This window comes from Rhinolophus sinicus, chromosome 5 (assembly GCF_057876585.1).
Source record: "Rhinolophus sinicus isolate RSI-liver-muscle chromosome 5, RSI-T2T, whole genome shotgun sequence".
NCBI classification, from domain to species: domain Eukaryota; kingdom Metazoa; phylum Chordata; class Mammalia; order Chiroptera; family Rhinolophidae; genus Rhinolophus; species Rhinolophus sinicus.
Genome location: NC_142505.1, coordinates 39,669,924 through 39,697,118, shown reverse-complemented (window position 1 = coordinate 39,697,118; position 27,195 = coordinate 39,669,924). Strand labels below are relative to the sequence as shown.

At 44.4% G+C, this 27,195-nt stretch overlaps 1 protein-coding gene across 10 annotated transcripts in view; it reads left to right on the top strand.

The window, feature by feature from the left end:
- The window catches only part of TFDP2 (transcription factor Dp-2), a 180,239-nt gene that overhangs the window by 136,164 nt on the left and 16,880 nt on the right, over positions 1 to 27,195 (top strand). For 9 of the 10 annotated variants that reach the window (XM_019747143.3, XM_019747140.3, XM_019747137.3 and 6 more), the window contains 4 exons: positions 2,112 to 2,263; positions 5,435 to 5,601; positions 9,300 to 9,405; positions 9,616 to 9,816. In XM_019747143.3, coding sequence (XP_019602702.1) covers positions 2,112 to 2,263; positions 5,435 to 5,601; positions 9,300 to 9,405; positions 9,616 to 9,799 — 609 coding nt within the window. In that variant the 3' untranslated portion in view covers positions 9,800 to 9,816. Of the gene's footprint in view, positions 1 to 2,111; positions 2,264 to 5,434; positions 5,602 to 9,299; positions 9,406 to 9,615; positions 9,817 to 27,195 lie in introns of those variants that run through there. The other variant, XM_074312942.2, reaches the window with a different exon arrangement.

Below are 27,195 nucleotides of genomic sequence, written 5' to 3'. Positions count from 1 at the left end.
CAGGTCTCTCTGCATATTGAAATGAAACCCAAAGTATAATTGAAAACAAGTACTTCTGCTCCTCTGGTAGACATATAGCTTATTTCCTCTGAATGTGTCAGTTTTCTTTCTTTTATCAAATAACAAAAAGTTGTCATAGTAAATGAAACAAATTTTCCCTGAACACTAATAATTTGCCATGACTGAGCTAGCTTAGTTTTTTTTAACAGTTAATGTCACAACTCACTGACCTCACATGGCTCAAGTCAGTTTTACTTACATGCCACCAGCTCTCTTTCATCCTCGATACTGTAGAAGAGGAACGGTGTGAGTACATCATATCTCTCTCTAAGTAATACAGGCATCCTACTTATATCTACATCATTGTCCCTTCAGCCCTTAAACCTTTTCCAAAGCTGTTAATGCATAGGAAAATGGGTCTCTGAACACACCAAAAGTTGTTCAGCCTCTAAAATAGATGTCAGTGAGCCTGGAAACAACAAAAAGCTAAAGGAAATCAAAGGGCAACAAATAAGGAAATCAATCCAAAACAAGTAGGAGGTGATTTTTCTTTTTACTATCAAAATGACATTCTATGTTTTTAGTGCTCTCTTCCCCTGAAGAATCTTTGATGCTATTAAACTGTACGCAGTATTGAACAGTGAATCATAAACATAAAGGAACTGTGGCTTGTCACTGTTTGTATTCCCCTCTTGTGGCATTAGGGCCACAAGACTAAGCAAAGTGTGGGAGTATCTCCCAAGGTGCTTTCCCTAGGAAGGGAAGAGAAGCTAGGCAGACGTATTGAAACATCTAAGTCTTTTTCTCAGGTTTATAGTTCCAGCATATTTCCCTTCCATATTAAATGAATTAGCAATAAATGTAAAGTAACCTTAGCGCTTTAGCAGCAGAAAATAATGAAGAAGTATGACTGAAATAATGTTTTGATAATGGTATTGATACTGATTGTCTTCTGATAGTGATTTTTGGGCACGCTGTTAGGGATAGAATAAATTGGTGCATTTTATGCATTTTTGTGCATTTTAAAAGAGTAAAATATTCACTTTCCAGGGAGCTAGCATCTAGCTATTTTAAGATAATAATAATCTTAATCAAACTTTAGTTAAGACCAAGAACCTAGAGTAAAGAATCCTAGGATAAGATTGCTAAAACACAGAAAATAACTTAAATTCATCACTACTGGGGGAGAAGAGATGGAACCAGTTGATGAAAGGGGACAGATGGCTCTGACTTCAAGAAACCAGTGTATGTTTCATGAACAGATGAAACACTTGAACTGTGTAAGGTCTTTCTTGCTGTGGAATTCTGTAATACATTTGTCTTATTAAAAAGGAGGATTACTTTCTTTGATTTTTGAGTAACAATTATAACTAAAGGTAGCAGCAAGATTCAGTGTAAAGATTCAGGCCTTGATATATCTTATCAGAGCTGAGCCTCAGTTTCCTCATCTGGAAAATGGCAGGTGGGGAGAGTGTTGTGCAAGTTTCCAGATTGTGCCCTAAGGACGCATAGAAGTTGTGTGGAGGAACCTAAGGGGTGAGTGGGGGCAGGGCTGTCAGGGCTCAGGATGACTCACCCCACTGCAACCCACCAGAGCAATGCTGCTTTCGTCTGTTTTATATAGTGGATGTCCCTTCAGGTTTCATTTGGAGGAAGGGTTCTGTGGCTTTATAAAGTTTGCATACCATTGGGCTAGGCAATCCAAGAGATGTATTTAACCCTAAACTCTTGAGATTCTGTGTTAGCTAAATGGAAAACAGAAATGCACATGGTGCCACTTTCACTGTATCACTCACTCTAAGAAGAGTTGCAGGAGCCACTGGGCTTTCTCTCAAATTTATAAGATCCTATTTCTATGTATGATGGAAACCGTGAGCCCCATTATTTACATTAGGATGCTGTTAGACAACATTTAAATGTATATTTTCCCCTCGAAATATATTTAGTTAGATCATTCCAATCTTTTTTCGTAAATCTTTAATTCACTCATAGGTGGAAGGCCTCTTTAAACTCTCTAATTTTAAACTATATTTTAAATGTAGTTATCTTAATTCATTTAATTCCAACTCATTCACATTAAGTGACCATATTCTTTTTATTGATCATTACAGCAAATCGCTTTCAAAAACCTGGTACAGAGAAATCGGCAAAATGAGCAGCAGAACCAGGGCCCTCCAGCTCTGAACTCCACGATTCAGCTGCCGTTTATAATCATCAATACAAGCAGGAAAACAGTCATAGACTGCAGCATCTCCAGTGACAAGTGAGTGCAGAAAACCAGGGGAAGATTGCAGGCTGGCTTTCTGTTTTGCAAAATAAAGAAGGGTGAACTCCATTACCTGACTCCCCCAAGGCCGACTTCCTTGGGGCAAGTGAAACCCCGCAGCACAGTGCTGTCCTGTAGTGGTGTATGCTCCGTCCCCTCTCCCGGGGGACTCGGGCCTGGCACTGTGCTGCCTGCTGCCTGCAGAGTGGTGCCTGGACCCAAGCCCGGATGTGCACGTGTGGACGTGCATGTGGTCTAACCGGGCAAGTAACTGCAGTAAGGTTGGCCCTCTGTGAGGCTGGCACAAGGTAGGTTCGCGGTGATTCACTGTCATAGTTTATTGTGGAAATATTTTAGATATCAAAAGTGGCATTAAGACAATTAATTCTCTGTTTTGCTATATCAGTTGAGTGTGCTTCTGTTTATTAATGGATGAATAGATAGAAAATATTAGATGCGGTCACTGCTTTCTTTATTTCTTAATTTATCTTATAACTGGAAGTTTTCACCTTTTTAACACCTTCACCCATCCCCTTCCCCCACCCCCTCTGGCAACCACCAATCTGCTCTCTGTATCTATGAGTTCAGTTTTTTTTTTAGACTCCACATACACATGAAATCATATAGTATTTGTCTTTTCTGACTTATTTCACTTAGCATAATCCCCTCAAGACCCATCCATGTTGTTGCAAATGGCAGTTTCCTTTTTTTTAATGACTGAATATTTCAGTGTGTGTATGTATATTACATTTTCCTTATCCATTCCTCCATTGATGGATACACGTTATTTCCATGCCGTGGTGATTATAAATAATGCTGCAGTGAACGTAAGGGTACACATATCTTTTCAAGACAGTGATTTTGTTTCCTTTGCATGTATTCCCAGAAGTGGAATTGTTGCATCATGTAGTAGTTCCATTTTTAACTTTTTTGAGGATCCTCCATGCTGTTTTCTATAGTAACTAAGATTGATGGTAATATTCATCATAACAAATGAGAAGTAGCAGTTGTCAATACAGAATTAATGTATAATTTATTTTACCCTTCATGAAAATAGTTTATATCAGTGGTCTGTGGGCTGTGACCGGTATCATGAGAAGATAGTTAAAGGAATCGAGTACAGAGTGAGACACACAAGTGAATTATGCCTCCCCCGTTTAAGAGCATCAAAGCTCTGTTTTCTGAAGAACAAATGGGGGTGATACCAGGGCCTCTGTCACTCTCTGGCCTTGTTATGAGGATTAAATGAGATAATGCCTATAAAGGGTTGGACTCGAAGCAAGTATTTTATAAATGTTAAATACTGTTACAAAGGGTCAGCATATAATTTATCATCCAGATGGGGACACATTTGAAAGCAAAAAAGGACTCAATAATTACATAAGTACCAGAGGCATAGCCCAGGACTGTCCTAGGAGATCAGAACTTTTGGTCTCCTTAAAGCTGCAGCATTGCCCTTGGGCCTCACCTTTCCTTGTTTTTCCCAGTCTTTTCTCTGACAGTGTTGCTTCCTCTATTTGTCGTGATTGCATACAGATATTCTGGGTCACTTACATAAGAAGGCACCAAAAAACAAAGTGAAGAAGAAAAACGGTGAACAGGGATTTCAGAAGTATTTAATAGTTAAGACTGTGGACACAATTAGAAAGAGTAGAGACCGAGCAGGCTGTGGAGGGAGAAGATCCATTTTTCAGGCTTTCCTCTAGCTACATACTTTCTTAAGCTCTCAGATCTCATTCCTTCCTCCATCAAAATAAGAATTATAGTATTTAAGTTGCTGTTTTATAAAAGTTATAGATATAGTCATGAAGGACCAGCCCACTGGTCAGTAAATAGTAGATGTCTGTATAGTTACTCACACACTTGCAAATTCTTTACTAAAATCTATGTCTAAAAAAACTAGCATACATAAAACAATTTTAGAGAATGGTTAACATATTTTCTGGGGGGAAAAGAAAACCCTGTTAGAATTCTAGTTACTCTCTCTAGTTAGTCTCTCATTTTGTGAGGGATTATTAAATTCTCTTCTTTGGTCTAAAAGGAGTAGCAGGGAATCGTGGAGTCATTGGCCTAAGGGTTTTATGGATTCTTTTCACCCCAGGCTGGGGTCTAGTACAGTTTTCATCCTTGGGTGGTTACTGACTCATGCTCTTTCCTGGCCCTTCCCTGCATGGAGAGAAGGAGGCTCTAAGAATCTTGTAGAAGCTTGTTATTCAAGGTAGGTCCTAAAGCCTTGTCTTTCAGTTACTTTAGTGATGCAATCTTTTCCCCTTAATTAGCCAGGAGCCTTTCCCGCTAGGAGGATTACATTTACAAAACCATCTGCTTTTAATCTGTGTCTGAAGTCATCTCTACATTTTTCGTCTAGGTTTTTTTCTACAAATTTGTTAATGTACTTTATTCCAATTCATGTACTTTATCTAAATATGGCATTTTTCTTTAAATTGTAATTTTTGCCCTGATCTAATATCTAGCGTAAAAAGTTTTACCCTCATGTGATTTTAATAGAACTTCATGACAGTGGAAACCCACCATTGTCCCAGAACATGTACCTGCACTCTGTCCCTGTAGATCTGAGACCTGTGGGTGCACCAGGGCCTAGCCTACCTAGGAGTCAGAAGGACCACTTCTTCCTACTTTCGCCTCTTTAAGATGTTTTACTTCTTGGGCACTCAAGACAGGGCTTGGGGATTGGTTAATTTGTGAAATAGTCTACCACTTATTACTCATCTAAAGTAATGCTATAGCTAATGCTGGACTCATGAAAGTGAAATAAGCACCCAAAATGTTCTTTCCTCAATCCTAATAGGCCAACTCATAGCAGGATTATGTTAAACTGGAAGGCTTTCTTAATATTCATTTTGTGACAAATCTGTAAACAGCTTAGAAAGGTATTGGATTTAGACCAGAATTTCTATCTCCCGTTTGCAACAGCTTAATGAGGGCTGAGGTTTATGGACTCCTTTTGTCTGTCACAGGCCAGTGGTTTTCATTGGGAAAGTGGTGTCTTTGAGATGTCCTTACCCTGAGCACAGCAGAATGACTCTTACTGCTCTTAACATAGCCGAACTTAGGCCCTCAGTCTTGTATGTAATTTATAGAGTACCAGCTGTTCAGAATTCCCCAACACCATGGAAAACCCTATACTAATTTTGTTTCCTCATGCAGGTTTGAGTATCTTTTTAATTTTGACAACACCTTTGAGATCCATGATGACATAGAAGTACTAAAGCGGATGGGAATGTCCTTTGGCCTGGAGTCAGGCAAATGCTCCCTGGAGGACCTGAAACTTGCTAAATCACTGGTGCCAAAGGCTTTAGAAGGTTATATCACAGGTATGTTGACTAATGCTTTCACATGTTGCCCCTGATAAATGTCAAACCCTAACTTGTGAAAACCTTTCTTCCTTTCTCATAGAAAATTATTAGGGTGGTGCAAAAGTATTGCGGTTTCTGCCGTTGTTTTTAACCTTTTAAACCGCAGTTACTTTTGCACCAACCTAATAGTTCAGGTCCCGCGTGTGCCTGCCCTCAATTCTGCGCCCTTTCCTGCTTCTTTAAATGTGACCATGAGCTTGAATTCCTTGTTTATGATCACTTGCTTTCATTTAGATACAAACACAAACATCGTAAACTGGAAACAATTTATTATTTCGTTTTGTCTACCTTGACCTTCATATAAATGGAATCACAGTGATATATTTGGTGATTTGATTTTATTCCACGCAGCATCACATTTCACATTTGCCCACATGATTTAATAGAGCTGTAATTCATACATTGTTACTGCTGTATGGAGAATTCTATTATGTGAATATATCACAATTTATTTGTTCATTTTACTAATGTAAACCTTCAGTTTTGTTTCTCATTTCTTGATATTAAAAAAAAACCCAAAAAACAGTGCTACCTTGAACACTGCTGTAATTACATCCTGGTGACCATTTTGTTTCTACCAAGTTACACTCTCACCTGCAGAGTGGAAGTATTCTATTTTCCCAGTCAGGTGGATGTGAAATGGTGTTGTTGTAAGTTTTGTACATTGAGATTTAATTCACATGCCATAAAATACACAATTTTAAAGTGTACAGTTCAGTGGGTTTTGTTATATTCACAAGGTTGTGCAATCATCACCACTCATTCTAAAACTTGTTTTTCATCCCAAAAAGAAATCTCATACACATCAGCAGTCGTTCCCTACCCACTCATCCCTATTCTTCCCAGCTCCTGGCAACCACTAATCGACTTTCTGTTACTATGGATTTGTCCGTTCTGGACACTTCATATAAATGGAATCCTACAATATGTGGCCTTTGTGACTGACTACTTTTACTTAGAATAATGTTTTCAAGGTTCATCTGTGCTGTGACATGTCAGTACTTCATCCCTTTTTATTGCCATTGCACAGATACACCACATTTTGTTTAACCATTCATTAGTTGGAGGACATTTAGATTGTTTCCACTTTTAGACTATCATAGATGATGCTACTATAACCATGCTTGTACAGGTTTTTGTGTGAACATAAGTTTACAGTTCTGTTGGGTGTATAACCAGGAGTAGAATTGCTGGGTCATATGGTAACTAATTATTTAAGGAACTGCCAAATTATTTTCCAAAGCAGTTGTACATTTGTATAATCCTCCCAGCAGTGCAGGAGGGTTCCAATTTCCCCACACTTGTTATTGTCCATCTTTTTTATTATTGCCATCCTAGTGGATGTGAGGTGATATTTCACTGTGGTTTTAATTTGCATTTCCCTAATGACTAATGGTGTTGAGTATTTTTTCATGTGCTTATTGGCCATTTGTATATCATCCTTGGAGAAATAGCTATTCAGATCCTTTGCCCATTTTAAAATTGGGTTCTTTATCTTTTTATTAAGAATTAAAAGAGTATACTTAAAAACAAAAGCACATGTTTTGCATGTTCTGTAATTCAGTGGTTTTTTTTCACTGATTCAGAAATCTTCTTTATGGTTGTCCTAAATCCTAAGACTATAATTTGGATGTATAAACAATGCTTTTCTGCCTTTGCTTTTGGCAATTTCCTTCATTATAAATATTACCACCTAGAATTTCACATCGTTTTTTACAGGCATTAGTTCTAAGGTATATTAAATATAAATGAAGAAGTAGTTCTTAATTTGTTTTATGGTTTTGGCCCTTTGGTCACAACACAAATGTCCATTGATTTGAGATTTGGTTTCTACTGGATTTAGTTTTTAAATTGGCACCATCCACTTCCTGCAAATGTGACCCCATCTCCTTGCCTCTCAGCCAACCAGTCCCGGGTTTTCCCTCCACACACCCGCTCCGTTCTCCCCACTCTTTCCCAGAGCAGCCCAGTCCTGTTAGCAGTCCAGCAGGGTCTCCATAAAGGGCTCACTCAATAAATCACCAGGACCTTATTTTAGCTTATTCTCATTGTAAAAGCTCAGGGCGGTTAGGCAGGCTCTGTCGTTTTATCTCCTCATGACCTCATTGGCAGACCGGGGTACTGACTTTCTGGTTAGTTCAAAAAAAGAAACGTGTGCCTTTAGTGTGTGAAGAGACAGAGGGGCTCTTGAGGAAGATTGTGAGAACCATTGTGTAGTTCCTATGATAACGTGAAAGAAACGTAGGCTTTTCAAAGCCATTGTAAAAAGAAAATGTAATGTGTTATGCTCACAAATAAATAGCTGTGTTCTGACAGAAAGTTTCCATATATGCTAATTAATATTCAGCATGGGATTCTGGCTTTAATTTTGTCTTGTACAGAGTTATTTAATGTGTTTAAAGTCTGCTATTCTTCTTAGAATTGAAGGTCTTTTTTTCAGTTGCCTTAGTTAGCCTGTGAAGAAAAAGGTTTACAAGGCCATTCTAAAATCAATGTAGTCATTTAGCTTACTTTTTTGTTCAATATAGGAAGCCTCACATAGTCAGACAGTGCCAGGACAGCAGTTTCCCATCCCCATACACATAGTTATATTTATTTATTTTTTTGCACAGTAATTATGAAACTTTTGATTAAATATAATAAAAGCTCATTTTGGCAAATTACATTTTCTGAGTGTACATTCAATCTTATAATGTAACTCAAAGAATTTCTTTTTAAGAATGTATTTCTAATATATATATTAGAATGTATTTAGTATAATGTAATACAACATTTAATATGAATGTATTTCTTATATATATATATATCAACTATTTTGTAAACTCACTGTTGAAAGAAGCTATACTTATTCAGTAACGTTTAGATTTTAGATGTCCCAGGCACTGCCTTCTTTGAGCTAACATTCTAGGTAAGGAGACAAGTATTAAACAAGTAAAATTACAATAAGTTGATCAGGGTTGTGATAGGAGAAATATGATGTATGCATAGAAAATAAGATTGAAAGAATATGCCCAAAGTATTTCATGCAGATGGACACAGTGGTGCCTATCTCACTGTCATTAAAAACACGACTGCCTATGACCTTTTAAAATAAGGGTTAGTTTGGGTAAGAAGCAAAGGAGACCAGGAAAAAGAATAGATCTTTGATGACTAATAGCACTGAATTCCCCAGGGGCACTTGAAAGAGATGGTGCAGTGGGGGTTTTGGCCAAAATGTGTCTGTCCTCCTTGCCTACAATACTTGTGATTTGACTTTCTCATTACGCACACCTGGGTTTGGCTGTTACACCGCAGCCCAAGTGCTGAGTCTTGTGAGGAGGACGCAGGTGTCCAGGAGAGTGCAGCGATCACTGTACTTAGTGAGCTGCCCTCTCGAGTTCTTAATGGGAAACAAAGAATGAGAGTCTGTCATTGGTTTAATTTGAATTATTTCTCGCTGTAGTCTGCCTTCCTGTATTTTTCCTCCCCTGCTTTTATGCTCTAAAAATCTCTTTTTTCCAAGCTGAAGAAACCAAGGTTCTCCCTAGGGCAGGAGACCCGTCTAGCTGTAATTTAGAATAGGCTTATGTTCTTACTTGTTAGCTTTCCTCACACGGTAACGACGGCAGCCACAGAACTTAGCGCCTGCATCTTCTGCTTTTGTTTTTTTCCTGTAGATATCTCCACAGGACCTTCTTGGTTAAATCAGGGACTACTTTTGAACTCTACCCAGTCAGTTTCAAATTTAGACCTGACCACTGGTGCCACCTTGTCCCAATCAAGGTACGTATTTTTTCAGGGTTAGAAAGGCCAGCCCCGGAGCCCTGGCCCTCCCTGGAGGGGAGAGTCAGCATGTCACTGCCGGCACAGGTCCTGAGCAGACTTTGGCAGAGCTCGCCGGTGGCACCTCCTTTCCCATGTTTTTACTCCTGTTTTACAAAGCTTAAAACATATGCCACTTAATGAGCCTGTGTGTTTTTAATTGTTTGCTAGTGTAAACCAGGGGTTATGCCTGGATGCTGAAGTGGCCTTAGCAACTGGGCAGTTCCTTGCCCCAAACAGTCACCAGTCCAGCAGTGCGGCCTCTCACTGCTCCGAGTCCCGAGGCGAGACCCCCTGTTCGTTCAACGACGAAGACGAGGAAGAGGACGAGGAGGACTCTTCCTCCCCAGAATAAAGACAGGAGAAAATCCACATTTTCGTATTTGATGCTCCTGTGTGTCTGTACTGTGAGCTCTTGTTTCTGAAATGATTGCTTCAGCCCTTGCCTCTGCGTGTTCAATGAAAACTAGGGAAACACAGTAAACAAATTCCAGGAAAGCCGACATGAGTGAGAGGAAAACTAACGTAGCGTGAATGAAAACTGAACAGCAGAGCAGTAGATCACATCTCAAACAAAGTGTGCTTTCCGAGGTGATAGAGAGGGGGTAGTCCCAGACAATTGGCAGCATGAATGAACCTCATTTATTTTCCGTGAGGTGGGTAAGATCTTTGTGTCCCCCACCCTCACGTGACCTTCCTTAGAATTCAGACTGCTCCAGTGAACAGCCCTTGATGCTCATGTTTCTCGTGTTTCTCTCCTGTGCCCAGGCTGCCTTTTACAGGCACACATGAACCTGAAGAGTTCCCAGGGAGGGGGTGAGTTGTACAGCGAGGGGTGTACATGGCAGCCCTTGTGGCCTATGGAGCACAGACTGAACTGCTGAACTACTCGAAAATCTAGTTGAGGTGCTTTACGCATCAGCTGCCTTAGATGGCTTCTAGAAAGGAGCGAGCGTGAATTCTTAAGTACTTAAGTGACATGTAGAATAATTTATAGTAAAACTGAAATGAGCATTACTAGCCACCGCGTTGGTGGGTAGAATTGTTTAGGGCTACTTCTGGAAGCCAACGTAGAATAGCATTTCCACGTGCATTAACTACCTTGCCAGCACTGCCTTCGCCAGCATTCTAAATCTGGAGTTTTACAGAGGAAATCCTGTCTATAGTTTTAATCAAAGCTATGCATTTCATACAGCGTTTTCATTTAAAACAAAGAAACAAATTCCTGTGACCGAATTGCTTGCTTACAGTTCCTTGCAGTAATTGTATGATTTCACCCCAGTGATTTTACCCAATTGATGAAAATGAACCTAATGTCATTACTTTCAAAAGATAAGTCTCTTTCCAGAATATGAGCAGTAATGTTTTCCTGTACATGTCACCTTTTGTACATTTTCATGAATCAGAATGACCTTATTGGGTTTATTCCTGGGTAAATTGCATTTCGAAAGAACCTGATGTAGCATTTCACAGAAACAACTGAAAAAACGTTGACCTCTCCAGTGGTCGGGCGGCTACCGTAGTGCAGTCCCCAGGGTGTTGTTTCATAACCGGAGATGCTGCCAGGAATGCTGCGTTGTGCTCAGTCACTGCTCTCTGATCGGAGGAGTGTGGAGACACTGCCACCGCAGCTAGACCCCAACCTAATGTCACATTAAGGCCTTGAAAGAGGAGCAGGTAATAATGGGAAATTAACTCTAAATCTTTGTGTTGAATCATTTGGATTTGGCCCTCGATTATGCATCTAGCACCTTTGAGCCCAGCACTGAGCTCTGCCCAAATCCATCCTTTTCTGAATCCCACGGGGCAGACGTAGGTGCCTCGGGATGCCTTTTTACAGCTCTGCCACTGAGCTTACAGTGGGCCGGAGGTGAAAGACCTGGCTGCCCTGAAATTCCGATTAGGCCATAAAAACGAATACATAGAAACTTACAACTTTAAGTTCCTTTGAGACAAAACTCATTCCGTCAGAAATAAGCTCTAGTGCAGACTCAGAGTGTTCAAGCGGGCAGAGAGCTTGAAAGGTAGTTTTTAGAGCATGCTGTCTCAGCCCAAGCTCTGGGGCACACCTCTTAGGCTGGGCAGATGGAAGGAGCTGGAAAGTGCAGAGGCTACTGCAGGTCTCCGTCGGCCTCCAGGAGACATTTCTGACTGGGAGCTTGTCACCTGGGGTAAAACCGGGCTTCCTTCCAAACTGCCCTTTGAGAGGCTGCCTCCTTTACTGACACACACCTTTCTCTGTACCTAAATGGGCCCCGCAAAGACCTGGAGAGGTCAAGGGCCACAACTAGCCTTTTAGTCTTCCGAGTATTGTGCTATAGGTCCCTACACCTGGACATCTACCTTTATGACAGGTATATAATCATAAGTCCTCCACTAGAAAGCAAAATCTTTGCTAGAGTTTTTGGGAAACCGCTCCCTTTCCACCTCTCCCCTCCCCTTCTCTTTCGCTCTGCTGCTTTAGTGCTTTAAATTGATAAAATATGGGTTTAAAAGAAAAAGCAACCAAAGACTCTTATCATTATTGGTGCCCCGTCATTGGCCTTCCCAGCCATGGTGTGTGGTGTTTGACTGCAAATGGCCTCTGATCCTCAGTATTGTTTTGGGGTTACTGCTGAGGACGTCTCATAGTCACACTGTGGCCACCAGTACATGTCGCTGGCATATAGTCTCACCTGAGCAGAAAACTAGGTTGCGATGTTTAGAAAGATAAGTTCTGTTATTCTTGTGTACCTTCCCTAAACAGATTTATCCGGATCTAAGTTCCGCACTCAGTCACAATTTCATACAGCAATCAAAGTGAAAAAAGGTTAGGAAATTGTGGTCACGGCATCCAGACTTCTTCACAGGCGTAGTACTTGGGGTGACTTGCGTGCATGTGTGTGCACATGTGGACACTCCTCCGGAGGGTGCTGGTCACACTGCTTTCTGGGGAGGTCGAGAGGCCTTCCCCCCCATCTAGTGCCAGGTTAGTTAGCTGTTACCCTTTCAGGTGCATAGTATTATTCGTCAGAAAACCCTTGCTCCATTTAGCCCTTGTGCACGCAGCACCAGGCCTGCCACATCGGGCCCTTCTGTGGCAGGGCGGTGCTGCCGGGGTTCACAGCAGTGCTACGCGCCAGGCACCTGCCCGGGCTTCCCTTCACCCTTCCCCTCTGTGAATCTCTCATCCACTTAGTCTTCTCGTGTGATGACAATGTGATGAAAGCAGTTCCAGTAAGTGTTGGTATAAACTGTGCCTTATGCTCGTTGCAGGACCGTGGGGCGGGGGCAGGAAAAGAGGTGCTGACTGGTTCCTCACCTCAGGATGCCCACTGCCCCTGGAAAACTTGACAAATGATGACCATGTGTTGTGTTTCCTTCAAGTTAATTCTGTATAGAAATGGGGAGAAAACTTAATGTAGTTTCTGCCATTTTTACCAGGATGAAAGACGATAACTCCCCTCATTAGCAAAATTTACAGTGGTAAGCACACTCTGCCATACTTGCAAAATAACGCCAGGGTCAATCCTCAAACACAGATCAGCCCCTATCGGGTAATTCAAACAGGTACTCACCAGGAGGGCTAGCTTTAGCCGTGCACACATCTGTAAGTCGGCCGGTTTCTACACCAGTTCTTTTCTGGCTCCTTGGGTCGTAGAGACAGCAAAGTTGCTCCGAGTATAGCTGAAACATAAGCTCCTGGGACAGTCAGGCACCGTGGGAGTGGATGTTTGTGGGGGCAGGTTAGCAAAGAAAGGGAACTGCCTCAGCTGTTTCTACCATAACCACACTGTCTAGCTTAGCAGTGATCCACTTCTAGGGCCCTTTAAATATCTAGCTCCCTCCCCATAGACGCGTAAAAGCAGTTCCCCTACCCAACAACTCTGATGGGCCCTAAGACTGTACGGCCTTAGTCAGAAGTTTGGGTGGGGCTCTGACAGTGAATGTAAAGGTTTAATCCTTCAGTAAGTTTTGAGTGAATACAGAACAGAAAACATTCGGGTTGGTTGGTGCTACAGAGAAAACAACAGGGTGATGGGACAGTGGACAAAAGGCTCTTTTGGCTGGGGGTGGCCAGGAAACGCCCCCTGAGAAAGTGATAAACGGGTGCCGACTCCGACGATTGAAAGACATCTCATACCTTCTTACCATGACGCTTTCAATCTACTCAGTTCCAAAGGCCACACTGTTCCAGTTTTAAGCATACATTTTGGAGTCTTAAGGAGTTTTTAGGATTTAAAAGAAAACCAAACTTAGCTACCAGCAGTATCCATAAACCAAGAGAGCATTCTAACCCGTGTAGTTCTCTTTATTAGCTTCATTACCTTCCAATTGAACCTACACAATAGACAAATAATCACTTTTCTAGGTGTTTTCTTTTAGTTTTGCAAGCTATTGGATACATAAACATCTTTTTGTATTGGACACACAGAAGGTCATCTTTTATTCTGCATATGGACTGTCTTTAATGGAGCAAAAGACTACAGATGGACCATTTTCCTAATGAGTTCCCCATTTTCATGCACCCAAAGCAATGGTTCCCAAACAGTGGTGATCATATGTATGTATCGAAGACGCACTGTGTGCCAGGGGCCAGCACCGTGCAGTTTGCAGGCTCCTCAGAAATGTGCCTCCCTGCCCTGATTCACAGTCAATATACAGTGTTCAGTTAGTTTGTTTAACTTCCACTCAAGCCAAACTCTATTCTTCCAAAGGAAAAAGTCTGATGTTTTCTTAAGATTTTACCTTTTAAAAAAAAAATCAAGCTAAATATCCACATAAATTGCAACATTCCTCAGGAATTAGTCCCTTTACATAACCAAGATATTGCTGAAAAGTTATGCTTAGATAACCTCTGGGGTCCAGTTTGACCACATACCTCTGCACTCACACTAGGCTAAGGAAGAAGAAGTGGGGCACACAATTCGGACCCTCCAGTTACGCCCTGGGAGTCCCTGACAAGTGCAGGAACACGTGGTGGCAGACGTCCATCCGTTCACCGTGGTGTCGAGAGAGAAAACTAGCTTATTACATGTGTTCTGTGCAGCTGTTCTCAGGTGAGGTTATTGCTTGTCTCATTCTTCTATGGCCTTTGCTTCGCAGAAAGGCCTACAGACTTCAGTGCTGTCTTGACCCCTTGCTATTCAGTAGGTCAGACTTTGGTCCTCCCTGCGTATAACCAATGTAGCTGAAACATCAGGACGCACCCCTTCTCCACCCCGCTCATTAAGACATGAAACAGGCCAAGTGCTTGACTACCTAACAGTCTGTCCCACAACCCAGAGTTTCTTCCTCCCGGGAGGACCACGTTGCTTCCTGAAAACCCCCCCCCCACCACAACCCCTCCAGACAGCTTTGGGCTTAGCAGTCTGGGTTTAGCACCAAGTGCTAAAGAGCCAAGGAGCAGAAGTATGAGTCCCAGCGTGAGGCTGTGGTGTCAGCTTTGGGCCTCTGTCAACTCAGAAGACCCCAGGTTTAGACAGTCACATCTGGAAAGAAACCCCTCCATGGACAACAACTGGCATTACACTGGTCATTGGTAGGGGCTTGAGAGGTTATGTTACCAACTGACCCTTCTGTCCATGTCTGTCTCATCAAGGAAACGTCCCCAGATCATATTGGTTTTAAAACCCATCACTTCAAGCTCACCATTTTGTCACCAGTGCATCATCTTCACATGCCAGGCACCATCTACTAAGAAGTGGTCTGGTTTTGCTTGTTCACGACGGGAGTCAAAAGATTTTTTTTTTATACTAAAAAGTCTTTGAGGACCCAGTTACTTTTCTGCTAAGAGACTCCTGAGCAGTCGCAGTTGTTTTTCCCATTAGTACGATGACAGGGTCAACCTTCCAGTGTCCTGGAAAATGGAACTACCAGCTAGCCAACTGCACGGGCTGTTCAGGGGGCCTGCCTCTGAGGACCACAGTGCAATACTGTGAGTTCCTGGAGGTATTTTGTTTACCACCACCACACTTGACTTTTAAACGGAAAAAAAAAAAAAAAAAAAGCTGTGAGCCCAAATCACCTTGTTTGTTCACCTTTTCATTTGGAGATACTTTGACCATGTGCTATAAGGTTTTATTTCCAGAAAATATAGTTCTGCTTTTTTCTGCATGAAGGAAACATCATGGTGCCACATGCTTTAAGCAGCGTAAACAAGACAATTAAGGGGGAAATGCAAATACCACATCTGACTTGCCTAATGTAGACTTTATTAGATTGAAGTACCTAACCTAACGTGATGTATTATTTTGTAGTATCTCAAACTTTGTAAATAAATGCCATTATTTTTATATGGAAATTTTATAGAAGAGCTATTTCTGTATACTTAATTATTCCTAGATTTTCTGAAATTGCTTCCAGTAGATAACAGACAAGTCCCAAGCAGTGTTCCTGTAAGGATGGTTCACGGACCACCTGCAGCAGAATGGTGGGGTTTGGTTAAAATTCTGCCTCCCTAGGTCCTACCCCAGATATTCAGCTCTGGGACTGGGGTCAGGGAAGCTGTATTTTTAATAAACTCGGAGTGATGTTTTTGTCCATTAAAGTGTGAATATCCATCTTATAAGATTAAAAGAAGGAAAAAGAAAAAGCATCTGAAATGAGTATCAGTTGTGCTTGAGAAAAAAATGTATCAGACTATTGTATGATTTGAATGAGATGTACTATAGAAAAAATAAATAATTTAAAATAATGTAGGTCTCATTATTAGCTGGTGACGAGGGAGTCAGTGGGTATTGTGGTGCCTGTCCCTCCCGTCCTTCAGGACTGAGATGCTCCTCCCACAGCTGAGTCCCTCTCCTAGGAATTGCCCTCAAGGAAGCTGCCTCACCTGAGCTTACATCTACATGCAGCCAGTGAGGGGGTACAGAGCCCAGCCTTCTTGCTGCAATTTGGGGTATCTGAAGGGCCACCCCAACCTCAGAGTTCCTCATGGAATTGGCCAGTTCCTCTGGCAACTGCATCGATTCAACTTTTCCCTTTGCCTCATCCTGCTTCCCTCACTATTTTACGGGTGGTGTTCCGAGGAGCACACTCCAATACACGGACACCACCTGTCCCACCTGTGATGGAAATTAGTCAGATATTTAAAAAGCTTTCAACACTTATTCATAAAAACACATGCACTCCTATGTTTATTGCAGCATTATTCACAATAGCCAAGACATGTAAACAACTTGCATCCTATGACAGATAATGGGGTAAAGATGATGTGCATACATGCAGTGGCATACTACTCAGCCGTAAACAAGGTACTGCCATTTGCAAGAACATGGATGGATCTTGAGAGTACTATGTTAAGTGAAATAAGTCAGATGGAAAAGATCAAGAACCGTATGATTTCACTTATACGTGGGATATAAAACAGCAACAAGTGAACAAACAAAACAAAAAAAAACTTCGTAGATAAAGATCGCGGAATGGTGGTTACCAGAGGGGAAAAAGGGTGGAGGGGGGACGAAGAGGGTAAAGTGGGTCAAATACAAGGTGATGGAAGGAGACTAGACTTTGGGTGGTGAGCACACAATAGAGTATACAGATGTATTATGTTGTACACCTGAAATGTATGTAATGTTAATTGACTCCAATAAATTTAAAAATTGGAGGTAAAAAGGTTTTCTAAGTTAGAGACCTAAGATAATATAAAGAGTAATGTTCTTACAATCCCAGAAATGATTGACCTGAATACAATTTTTAAGGAAGATGCTTATCCTCCCTTTACACCAAATGCGCATCAAAGAGAAGAACCACGGTGATGAGTGCAGAATGCCTTGCTTTCTGTCCTCAAGCAGAATTTCACGTGGCCTCAGGGACCACAGTGTCCCTCAACACCTGTTCAAGCAATCTCTGCCTGCCCCGGGGAGAGGCAGGAACCCTGATGGTGCTGTTTCCTATGTTCCAACAAGCTGAGCAGGGTAGTAGTGGGTATGTGGGCAGTCAGAAGTTACAGAAGGGTGTGGAGCAATTTGGGGGTCGTAGAATGGGGTCAGGTCTTGAAGAGACACTAGAAAATGGTTAAGGAAGCACTCACTTGAATGCTGATGTCCAGTAAGGAAGGCGTGGTGATGGTGATGGTGATGGTGGTGGTGGTGGTGTGGAACGCCCGGTGTGGAAGTGGGGAGCCAGTGCCCACTCGCTTTTCCCAGGCATTTCCTAGAGTGAGGAGCCCCAGCTGGTATCACGTCCTCTCTGCTCCTTCTCTCCTATAGAGCCATTTCTTAGTGCCATTTGGTTAATATATCCAAGGACCCAGAGGAATAACCAGATCGTTTGGTCATAAGAAAGTGCTTTTGCTCTTGGACCATGTGGGAGATGTGAAGGACAGTGGAGTGTCGTCGGTCGCCATCAATACAGCCACTGGACACACTGCTGGCCAGGGAAGATGTCTGCAGAGCCCAAGGTGTTGTTTACTTCAATACCAAGATTTGTGAGTGGGGCTCAGCTGAGGTGACAAAGCATCAGAGAGAGGACAGCCTCAACCAAGAGAGTCTTGTCCGGGAGGCAGAACCCAATTGACAAGCTAACGTTCAGTCCCTACTCCCAGAAGCTATTCTTTCCCCATTCCTTCTGACCGATGAACTTTTGTAGATTCCATACTTGTTCCATTTTTGTGTCTTCATTGGAGCACTGGCTCCTCTTAACTGCTGCTTACAGCCGAAGACACCTCCAACCTTCCCAGCATTTTCGCCTGTGGGGAAGGCATCCCCCGCTGTTCTCACTGGGGACCCTGCCAAATGCCGGGAGCAGCCTGATCGCTGCCAGCTCCACCTTTCCAGCTTCTTGCTGAAACTTGCTTTTAGGAAAACTCAGAGTATAAAGTGTGCTGTGGGAAGGGCCGGCGTGGATCAGGATGGACGAAACCAATCCCATCTAATGCAAAGCAGAATTTGTCATAACCACTTTCTTACTTTCATGCAAATCACTTTGTCACGTGTTTTACCACTGGGGCACAGTGACTGTCGTCACCCAAACACTTCCTTCTTGCTTAACTTCTTCCTACCTTGCTCAAGGGCTCTGAAGAACTTTGGCACCTACGCTACAAAGCTCAGGAGACTTGTGTGTTGTTTTTTTCTTCATGCCCTAGCACTTGGCCATGGCCCCCAAAAGTCAGAACTCAACTAGAATTCATGAGAAGAATGTGCACGAAAGTCTGAAAATGACTGTCACGCAGGGACTTAGCTCCCGCTCCCCACAGAAGAACGCAGGACATGGTGAGGCCAAACAGGAACAACAACGGAGCCATGGATAGGGGAGTCACACCACTATATTCTCGCTGGTGGCTGGGTTGGAGACACAGGAAGCAGGATCCACATGATCCTCAGTCCACCGTCTGCTTCTCTGCCTGCCCACCTCACTTGCTAACTGCAATCGGCGCTTGCTAGTTCAGCCCCCATTCGCTGCTAGTGTAGCCATGGCAGTTATATTAGTGGCCAGTGGTTCACTGGTTACAGCTGACGGCCAACTAGCCACAGCTGATGGCCATCCGATCACAGTTGATCGCCATTTACTACCAGAGCCAGCACCTTTCCATGTGAGGGTGAGAGCCTGGAAACTCCTGGCTCTGTCCCCACAATGACAGTCATGAAGTGTACCATCTCCACAGGAATTATTTTCGTGTCCAGCTAATAAATAAATAGGCTTATTCTTAAATCTCCAGTGAACATGGGTTTATACTGGACATCGAACCTGAATACAATGAAAAGTGCTTTTACAGGATGTATTTTTAAAGCATCTACATATTGTCGGTAGAGACAAGGCCTCTTTGCCAGGAGAGTAGCCGTGGGCTATTCGGTATGAAGGGCTCCAGCCCATCTGAAGATCATCTGAAAATGGACACTTTCATCAGGTTTTATCAAAATTCAATTAACAGTCAAAGATAGGAACAAAAATGACAGATTTTTTTTTTCAGTAAATACTTTTGGAAACTTTTTTTTGAGAACAAAAACCAACTTTAGCCCAGCGGACCCTCTTAGAAGTTGGATAAAGGCACATAAAAAGACAGACCATCGAACCGCAGTGCATACTGGGAGGTTAGTTAGTCTCCCTCCCATTCTCCTCCCCCCCTCAGACAGGGAAGCCAGGGCCGAGCATGAGGGGACCTGCTGCTTCACTACAGCGTTGACTCAGACCCTGGCAACAGGGCGGATGTGACAGGCAGCTTCAACGTCCCAGGGCTTTGGTCCCCACTTGGATTCCTGGAGACAGACCGCCAGAGGAGGAGTCTGTGCAGAGACAGCCCTTTCCTGGACAACACCGGCTCCAGAGGCAGTTTCTCATAAAACATTTCTCCAATGAGTAGGTGAAGAATCACTATTGCAAGGACAGCTGTTATCGCCCTGTTGGGCCTGCGCCGGGAAGCTTGTCTATACATTGATTATGCAGATGAAAAGACAGGCCTGGCCAAAGAAATCCGCTTGCTGAGGAAACAGTTCCTCCCTATCTCCTCCCCACCCGAGTCCCTTCGGGAAAGTTTCTCAGAGCCTGGAGGGCAAAAGCATGAGCAAATTGCAGGGTTGGGGTTTGGTCCTGGAGGCAGGTGCCTGCTGAGGCAGGCTGGGACCTCGCCCAGTTATCCTGACAAAGGACAGACACAGAAGCAGATGGGAGAAAAAGCTGGACAGGAATACCAGGGGCAGAGGCAGCCCGGAAATGAGATTGCAACACCCACGTGGCATCAGCCTTGCGAGCCACGGAGGTGCTGGAGGGTGATGGGCCATCAGTGAGAGCAGCCATCTTCCTCCAGGTGCTGGCAAAGGGGACAAAACTCCAGCATCAGCTGCAGCAGCCGGCAAAAAGGAGCATAACCTCCTTTATGGTGGTGGTGGTGTGTTTTATTTAGGTTTCGTTTGGAAGACTCAACAAATACCAATTGCTGCACTAGGAGTCCCTGATTCAGTTACAGTCCTGCTTATACATTAATTTCTCATTTCATGACCTTGGACGAGCTGCCATTTGAGAAATTATAGTTGTACACACATACTCCAAATCCCATAAAATAATTCCTATGCATAATCCTATACCAAATCCCAATTTTTCTGTAGGATTTTGCCATGCTCAATAAGCAGTATTAGAACACACTCTGTAGTTAACAGCCTGTTAAGCTTCTTGACAAATGTTTAAGTGAAGAGAGACATCACCCTCAGTGGGGGAAAGGAGGGAGTGAGTGTACTGTGCACGCCTTTCCCTGTCTTCCTCCCTCCTAGGAGACACTGCATGTGAGTGTGCACACGTGGGCACCCAGACATTGTGGGTGGTTGGGGATGTTTGAAGGGCCTCTGTGGCTGGAACGCTTGCTGGGAAGAGGAGGGAGGAATGGTAACCGCAGCTCGTAGGCTCAGGCATCATAAGCCGGCACCCACCCCACTCAGGATTCTCAAGCTTTATTGTCAGTGTGAGGGAAAATCTTTATTGGAAATTAGAAATTCTCTGAAAATAACCCACAATCAAAAACTTGTTTGTGGGGGCGGCTGGATGGCTCAGTTGGTTAGAGCACAAGCTCTGAACTACAGGGTTGGCAGTTTGATTCCCACATGGGCCAGTGAGCTGCTCCCTCCACAACTAGATTGAAGACAACCAGCTGCCGCTGAGCTGCAGGAGGGGCAGCTGGATGGCTCAGTTGGTTAGAGCATGAGCTCTGGGCAACAGAGCTGCCGGTTCGATTCCCATATGGGCCAGATAGCTGCGCCCTTCATAACTAGAATGAAGTCAGTGAGCTGCTGCTGAGTTCCCTGGTGGCCAGATGGCTCAGTTGGTTGGAGCGCGGGCTCTCAACCACAAGGTTGCTGGTTCGACTCCCACACGTGATGGTGAGTGTGCGGACAGAGCCAGGAGTGTAGTTTCCAGGCTCTCGGCCTCACGTGGAAAGGTGCTGGCTCCGGTAATAAATGGCGATCAACTGTGATTGGATGGCCATCAGCTGTGGCTAGTTGGCCGTCAGCTGTAACCAGTGAGCCATTGGACTAATATAACTGCTGTGGCTACGCTAGCAAAAAATGGGGGCTAGCAAGAAGATGGTGGCTGAGCTAGCAAGAGCGGATTGCAGTCAGGACGGTGGGTTGCGGACAGTGTGGCTCCTGCTTCCTGTGTCTCCAACCCAGCTGCCAGCGAGAATATAGTGGTGTGACTCCCCTGTCTATGGCTCCGTGGATGTTCCTTTTTGGCCTCACCATGTCCTGCGTTCTTATGTGGGGAGCGGGAGCTGAGACCCCGAATGACTCCCTGCATGACAGTGAGCTGCACCCCCTGCAACTAACAACGGCGACTGGACCTGGAGCTGAGCTGCAGCCTCCACAACTAAGATTGAAAGGACAACAACTTGACTTGGATGGAGCTGATGAGTCCTGGGAAAAACACACTACTGTTCCCCAATAAAGTTCTGTTCCCCTTCTCCAATAAAAAAATCTTTAAAAAACAAAACAAAATGGCAACTGAACTTGGAGCTGGGCTGCACCCGCCACAATTAGATTGAAGGACAACGACTTGGAGCTGATGGACCCTGGAGAAACACACCGTTCCCCAATTAAAAAATAAATGAATAAGTAAATAAATAACATTTGTTATGCAGGAGTCTCATCTTTGTAAAATCAAGGCCTAGGACAGTAGCTGATACATAATGCTAGGTTCAGTCTTTTTTTTCCTTTTTTTCCTTGCTCACATTCTTTTTGTTGTTGTTTAGGTTCAGTCTTTATTGAGTGGATAAATAAATGAATAAGTGAATTCTACACTCTTTCAAAGTATGCTGACCTTTTGGTTAGTTTTGAATAACCACATTGCTCTCACCTGGGTGATCTGACCAAAGCCTGGGTAAGTCTGAAAAACTGGCTTTTACTACCTCATGTTCTTGTTTCTGCTGGACTGAGTCCGGAGGACGAGATGAAAAGAGTGAAAAGTTACAAAGGTGTGGCATTTGCCTGGCTTTAGAAGTTAAATGGGTGGTAGCAGAAAATAAACTGATCCAAGCAGAAAAAACCTGACTCTTAGGAAGAGGGAGAGGGCACCAGACTTCAGTCAGTCACTCCACCTCTGGGCCCTTGTCCAACAACCAACAGACTGGTTTTCCAACCAGCCCAGGCCCCTGCAGACTGTACCCTTTCTCTCCCCACCCAGGAAGGTTAGTGGTTTATTTTCGATAAGCCAGGAAGAGACTGTGGTAATTGGAGGGCACATACCATTGATAAGTCCCAAGACAATATGGTCTGTGTTTCAAATATGGGAATGCTTGTTTCATTCCCCCCCTCCACCCCCAGTCAGTACCAGGTAGTTCTGTCTGCTCGGTGCGGCCATGAACATGCTCGTTCTAACTGGCAGCTGCTGGGTTTTTGCGTTCTCAAGTGTGGGCAGCTGTTAACAAGAGAACACTTGCCCAGAGAAGCCAGTGAACATGGGAGGGAAAAGAGCTTCTTATATAGTCAAAAACAGATGACTAACAACTACAGCAAGAAGTCCGTAATACTTGCAGCTGTTTACCATGTGAGTTTATCTATAATGGCTCCTCAGGAGAAGCTCAAGCAGTAGAGAAGGCAAGTGACTATATGCCAAGGTCATGAGGAGACCAAATCACTTGCACAGAGGATCTCAACTCTGGAGTTCGGGCCAGGGCTGTCCCCACCCAATCTTTGTATCCAGGGAGGGAAATGCCTTAAATGCCAGAGAGACCAACAGGAGGCATCGGGCCACTGCTCCAGCTTGAGTTCTGAGGCGCTTGTGAAACATTCACCCCCCGCCCCCATCCTTAAGTTCAAAGTCATGTTTGAGATCCCTGGTTTAAAAGGTGAATCGAGACCAGGAACAGTCACTCAGAAGCCCATTTCAAAAGGGCTTCTGGGCCAGGCACACAGTCTGTTTTCCTTCTACTTTTTGGATCCATAGGTACGTGTTTTCCCGAAAATAAGACCTAGCTGAACAATCAGTTCTAATGCGTTTTTTAGAGCAAAAATTAATATAAGACATATATATATAATATATAATATATAGCAAAAATTAATATGACACATATATAATATATAATATATATAATATATATAATATATATAATATATGTATATAATATACATATATTAGATTATATATATTACATATATAATATATTATAATATATTGTATTATAGATCCAGTCTTATAGTAAAATAAGACTGGGTCTTTTATATTAATTTTTGCTCCAAAAGACACATTAGAGCTGATTGTCCGGCTAAGTCTTATTTTCGGGGAAACACAGTATAGTCACAGGCCAGGGCTGTATGTCTCTTGGAGCAAAACTCTTTCAGCCATTGGTTTGTAAGTTGAATTAGCGACTAGTTTTTGATTGAGCAAGACGCTTCTACACTGCTCCAGGGAACTGCCACAAACCCTGGGCAAGTCTCCTACGCTGAGAAGCTGGCTCTGGCTCCAGACACAGATACTGCTGTGGTCAGAGTGCAGGAAATATGCCTGGGCAAATGAGGACTCCTGGGGCTGGAGCATGAAACACAGGAGGGAAGAGAGAAAAACTGTCCCCAAATACTAATCTTTAACAATAATGAACTGCTACGACATATAGCACTAATTGCCAGGCACTAGTCTAAGCACTTAGCCCTATTTAACAAAACAAAAACTCTGAGAAACAGAGTGGTTAAGTTGTTGTCCAAGGTCACACAGCTTGAGCAAGGGGCAGAGAAAGGATTTAAAACCAAGCAGGCTAGCTCCAGATTCGGTTCTTAGACTAGAGTCGATCGAAGCCTCTCCGGCGCAGTCTTCGAATCCGGCAAGTGTATAGCAAGTTGTATACCAACAAATCCAGGTTTAAATGGATTGTCATTTGGCACAGAGTTAGTGGTAGGGGTGGGAGGTGATCAGTTATCTGGCTTTAGAGGAGAACAAGCCCAGTTCTAAGATCTGTGCAGTTTGAACAGTTGCACAGGACAGAAAAACTAAGGCCCAGGACAAAGCCCTTCTATCTCCCACCCCCATCTTTTCCAAGGGGGGCAATCTTACGGAAGTGGGGTTCCAGCAGATGGCATCTGAAGGTGGCATAGCTATGCCGACAAGTCTCCTGTGTTTGCCTCCTCACCCACCTCTTGACCTTGGGGGTTTGTTTCTCAGGCAGCCTCTCTCCCCATGGTGGCCTGCAGGATTCCTCACTGTCCTCCAGGCCTCGGTAAGCGCTTCTGACCAATGTTCTAACCAGTCCTGGGGTCTCCTCTCTTGGGGGACCAGCCTGAGTCACATGCTACCCCTCCACCTACCAGTGTGGCTGGGAAGAACATATGCCAATGAGGTCATCTGCATCCGGTCAGTGGGGCAGCCCCCCCGGGACCGTGCTGAGAGTAGGCCCAGCAGGAATGGGTCAGGGCAGGCAGAAGCCGCGGGCAGCCCCATGTACCCATAGCGATCTTGCTGGAGAAAACTCTTTAAAGCAAAAGCATTTGTGTTTTGGCAGCAGCGTTGTTTTAGAGTGCTATTGTGAAGTTAAAGGCCGAGGACAGTGAAGTGAAACATGGGGTAGGGTGAGTGCTTATAGAAAGACTCACACTTCAATACCAAGTTGAAATGCTGGAATCCATGGGACGGCAGGTCTGGAGCAAAGGCCTCAACCCCCAGTGTGGGCTCCACTAAAAGGCCAGAGGGTCCTGGGCTCTTGCCGCACTTCAGTTTCCATCCTTACAGAATGGCAGCCTCAACTCTGCCCTCCTTGGCCCGCAGGCCTTTTAGGATAAGCTATGAATGTGAAAGTGCTTTGCCCTAGGTGGGAGTGCTAAATTCTGAGGAAAACCCCCAAGGAACTAGAGCAAATTTAATATGGCCATTAGTCGGTGCCACTGATGACAGGTGCCTCGAGCGCCTTGGACTGCGGGATATGGGGTGTTATCCTGGGCTCAGTCTGAGGGGAGGAGACTAAAGGCCACCAGAGTGCAGGTTCCTGCACTCAAGGGGCTGACAGTCACAACAGAGAGAAAATATACTTTGCAGACTTGATACTTCAGTGTCACAAAACAGCATGAAAGATCAAGTCCGAACTGAAGACGGAAGCGCTGGCCAGCAAAGGACAGATCTCCGACTAGAGCAGGCCAACTTCAAGCCACTTGTCCCTGGGCAGGACAGTGGCAGCGAAGAGGCACAGCAGGAGCCTGGCCGCGTGAGTGAACACCAGCGCTACCTGGGGGAGCACCGCTCATTTAGGAGTCACACAAAATATGGCGACAGAGCACAGGGAGACAGGTTAGAAGGGCGACAGGCCATCCTCTGAGGACTGGACTTGGTGTGTGTGTACTCTGACGGTTCAGAGAACAGTCTCTGCCCATCTGCGTGGCCCGGGCGACCCCTCATCAGGAGAATCATCATAGAAGACATCCCCAAGCCCATCCAGACTGTCAAGGGAACATGGGCCATGGCTGCCGGGTTGCATCTGCAGTTTCTCAACACAGGAGGAAGCTGCTAGTCGGGGTTCCTCTAGTAAAGCGGCCAGAGATCTGGGGCTCCCTGAATTTGGTTGATACCTGGGGTCTGTTACGGAACCACCTCACTCCAGATGCCCCATTAGCAAACTCCCTCAGACGCACTGCGGGACAGACCCGCTTTACGTTAGCCACTTCTCTGCGGTGTCTGGGTGAGGGTCAAAGCACTGTGTTAGGGTTTCAAGGTGCCCTTGCACTACTTTTTTATTTTTATTTTTTAAAGATTTTATTGGGGAAGGGGAACAGGACTTTATTGGGGACTTATTTTATTGGGGAACAGTGTGTACTTCCGGGACTTTCTTCCAAGTCGTCTTTTTCAATCTTAGTTGTGGAGGGTGCCGTTCAGCTTCAAGTTGTTGTCGTTTCAGTCTTAGTTGTGGAGGGCGCAGCTCAGCTCCAGGTCCAGTTGCCGTTTTCTAGTTGCAGGGGGCATAGCCCACCATCCCTTGTGGGAGTCGAACTGGCAACCTTGTGGTTGAGAGGACACGCTCCAACCAACTGAGCCATCCGGGAGCTCAGCGGCAGCTCAGCTCAAGGTGCCGTGTTCAATCTTAGTTGCAGGGGGCGCTGCCCACCATCCCTTGTGGGAGTCGAACCAGCAACCTTGTGGTTGAGAGGACACACTCCAACCAACTGAGCCATCCGGGAGCTCAGCGGCAGCTCAGCTCAAGCTGCCGTGTTCAATCTTACTTGCAGGGGCGGAGCCCACCATCCCTTGCGGGACTCAAGGAGTTGAACCGGCAACCTGGTGGTTGAGAGCCCACTGGCCCATGTGGGAATCGAACCGGCAGCCTTCAGACTTAGGAGCATGGAGCTCTAACCGCCTGAGCCACCGGGCCGGCCCCCTTGCACTACTTTTAAACCCTAATATCTTTGTTTCTTATACTTGGAACACACCTATAAACACAGTATTTTCTGCCAACTTACATGGATTTTAAAATTCTACTTGCTACACAGGCTAACCTTCTTGTCCATGGGAGAGATTTGTTATGGATCAGATGGAATCTTCTACAATCCTTTCTGGTCTTAGAGTATTTGTAAACAGCACGTGTCCTGGAGGTCCTGTGTGTAGGCAGGGCGACTGCCATCCCTCTGGGTGGCTCCGGACTTAAAGGAATTTATGATCAGTTCCAACTTGTCTCCTCGGAAAGAGGCTCCACAGACCGGCTGACTGTTGGCTGCGAGCCAGCCCAGCCTACCTGGGGACAGCGTGCAGACGAGCACACAGGCCTGCTCTGGCCTCAGCCCTTAGCTTCCAGAGCCCATCACCATGAAAGAGCCTCCCTGACGTAGTTTCTGCCTGGCTGTAGTTGCAGTTGCTAGGTTGTAGCCGCCCGGA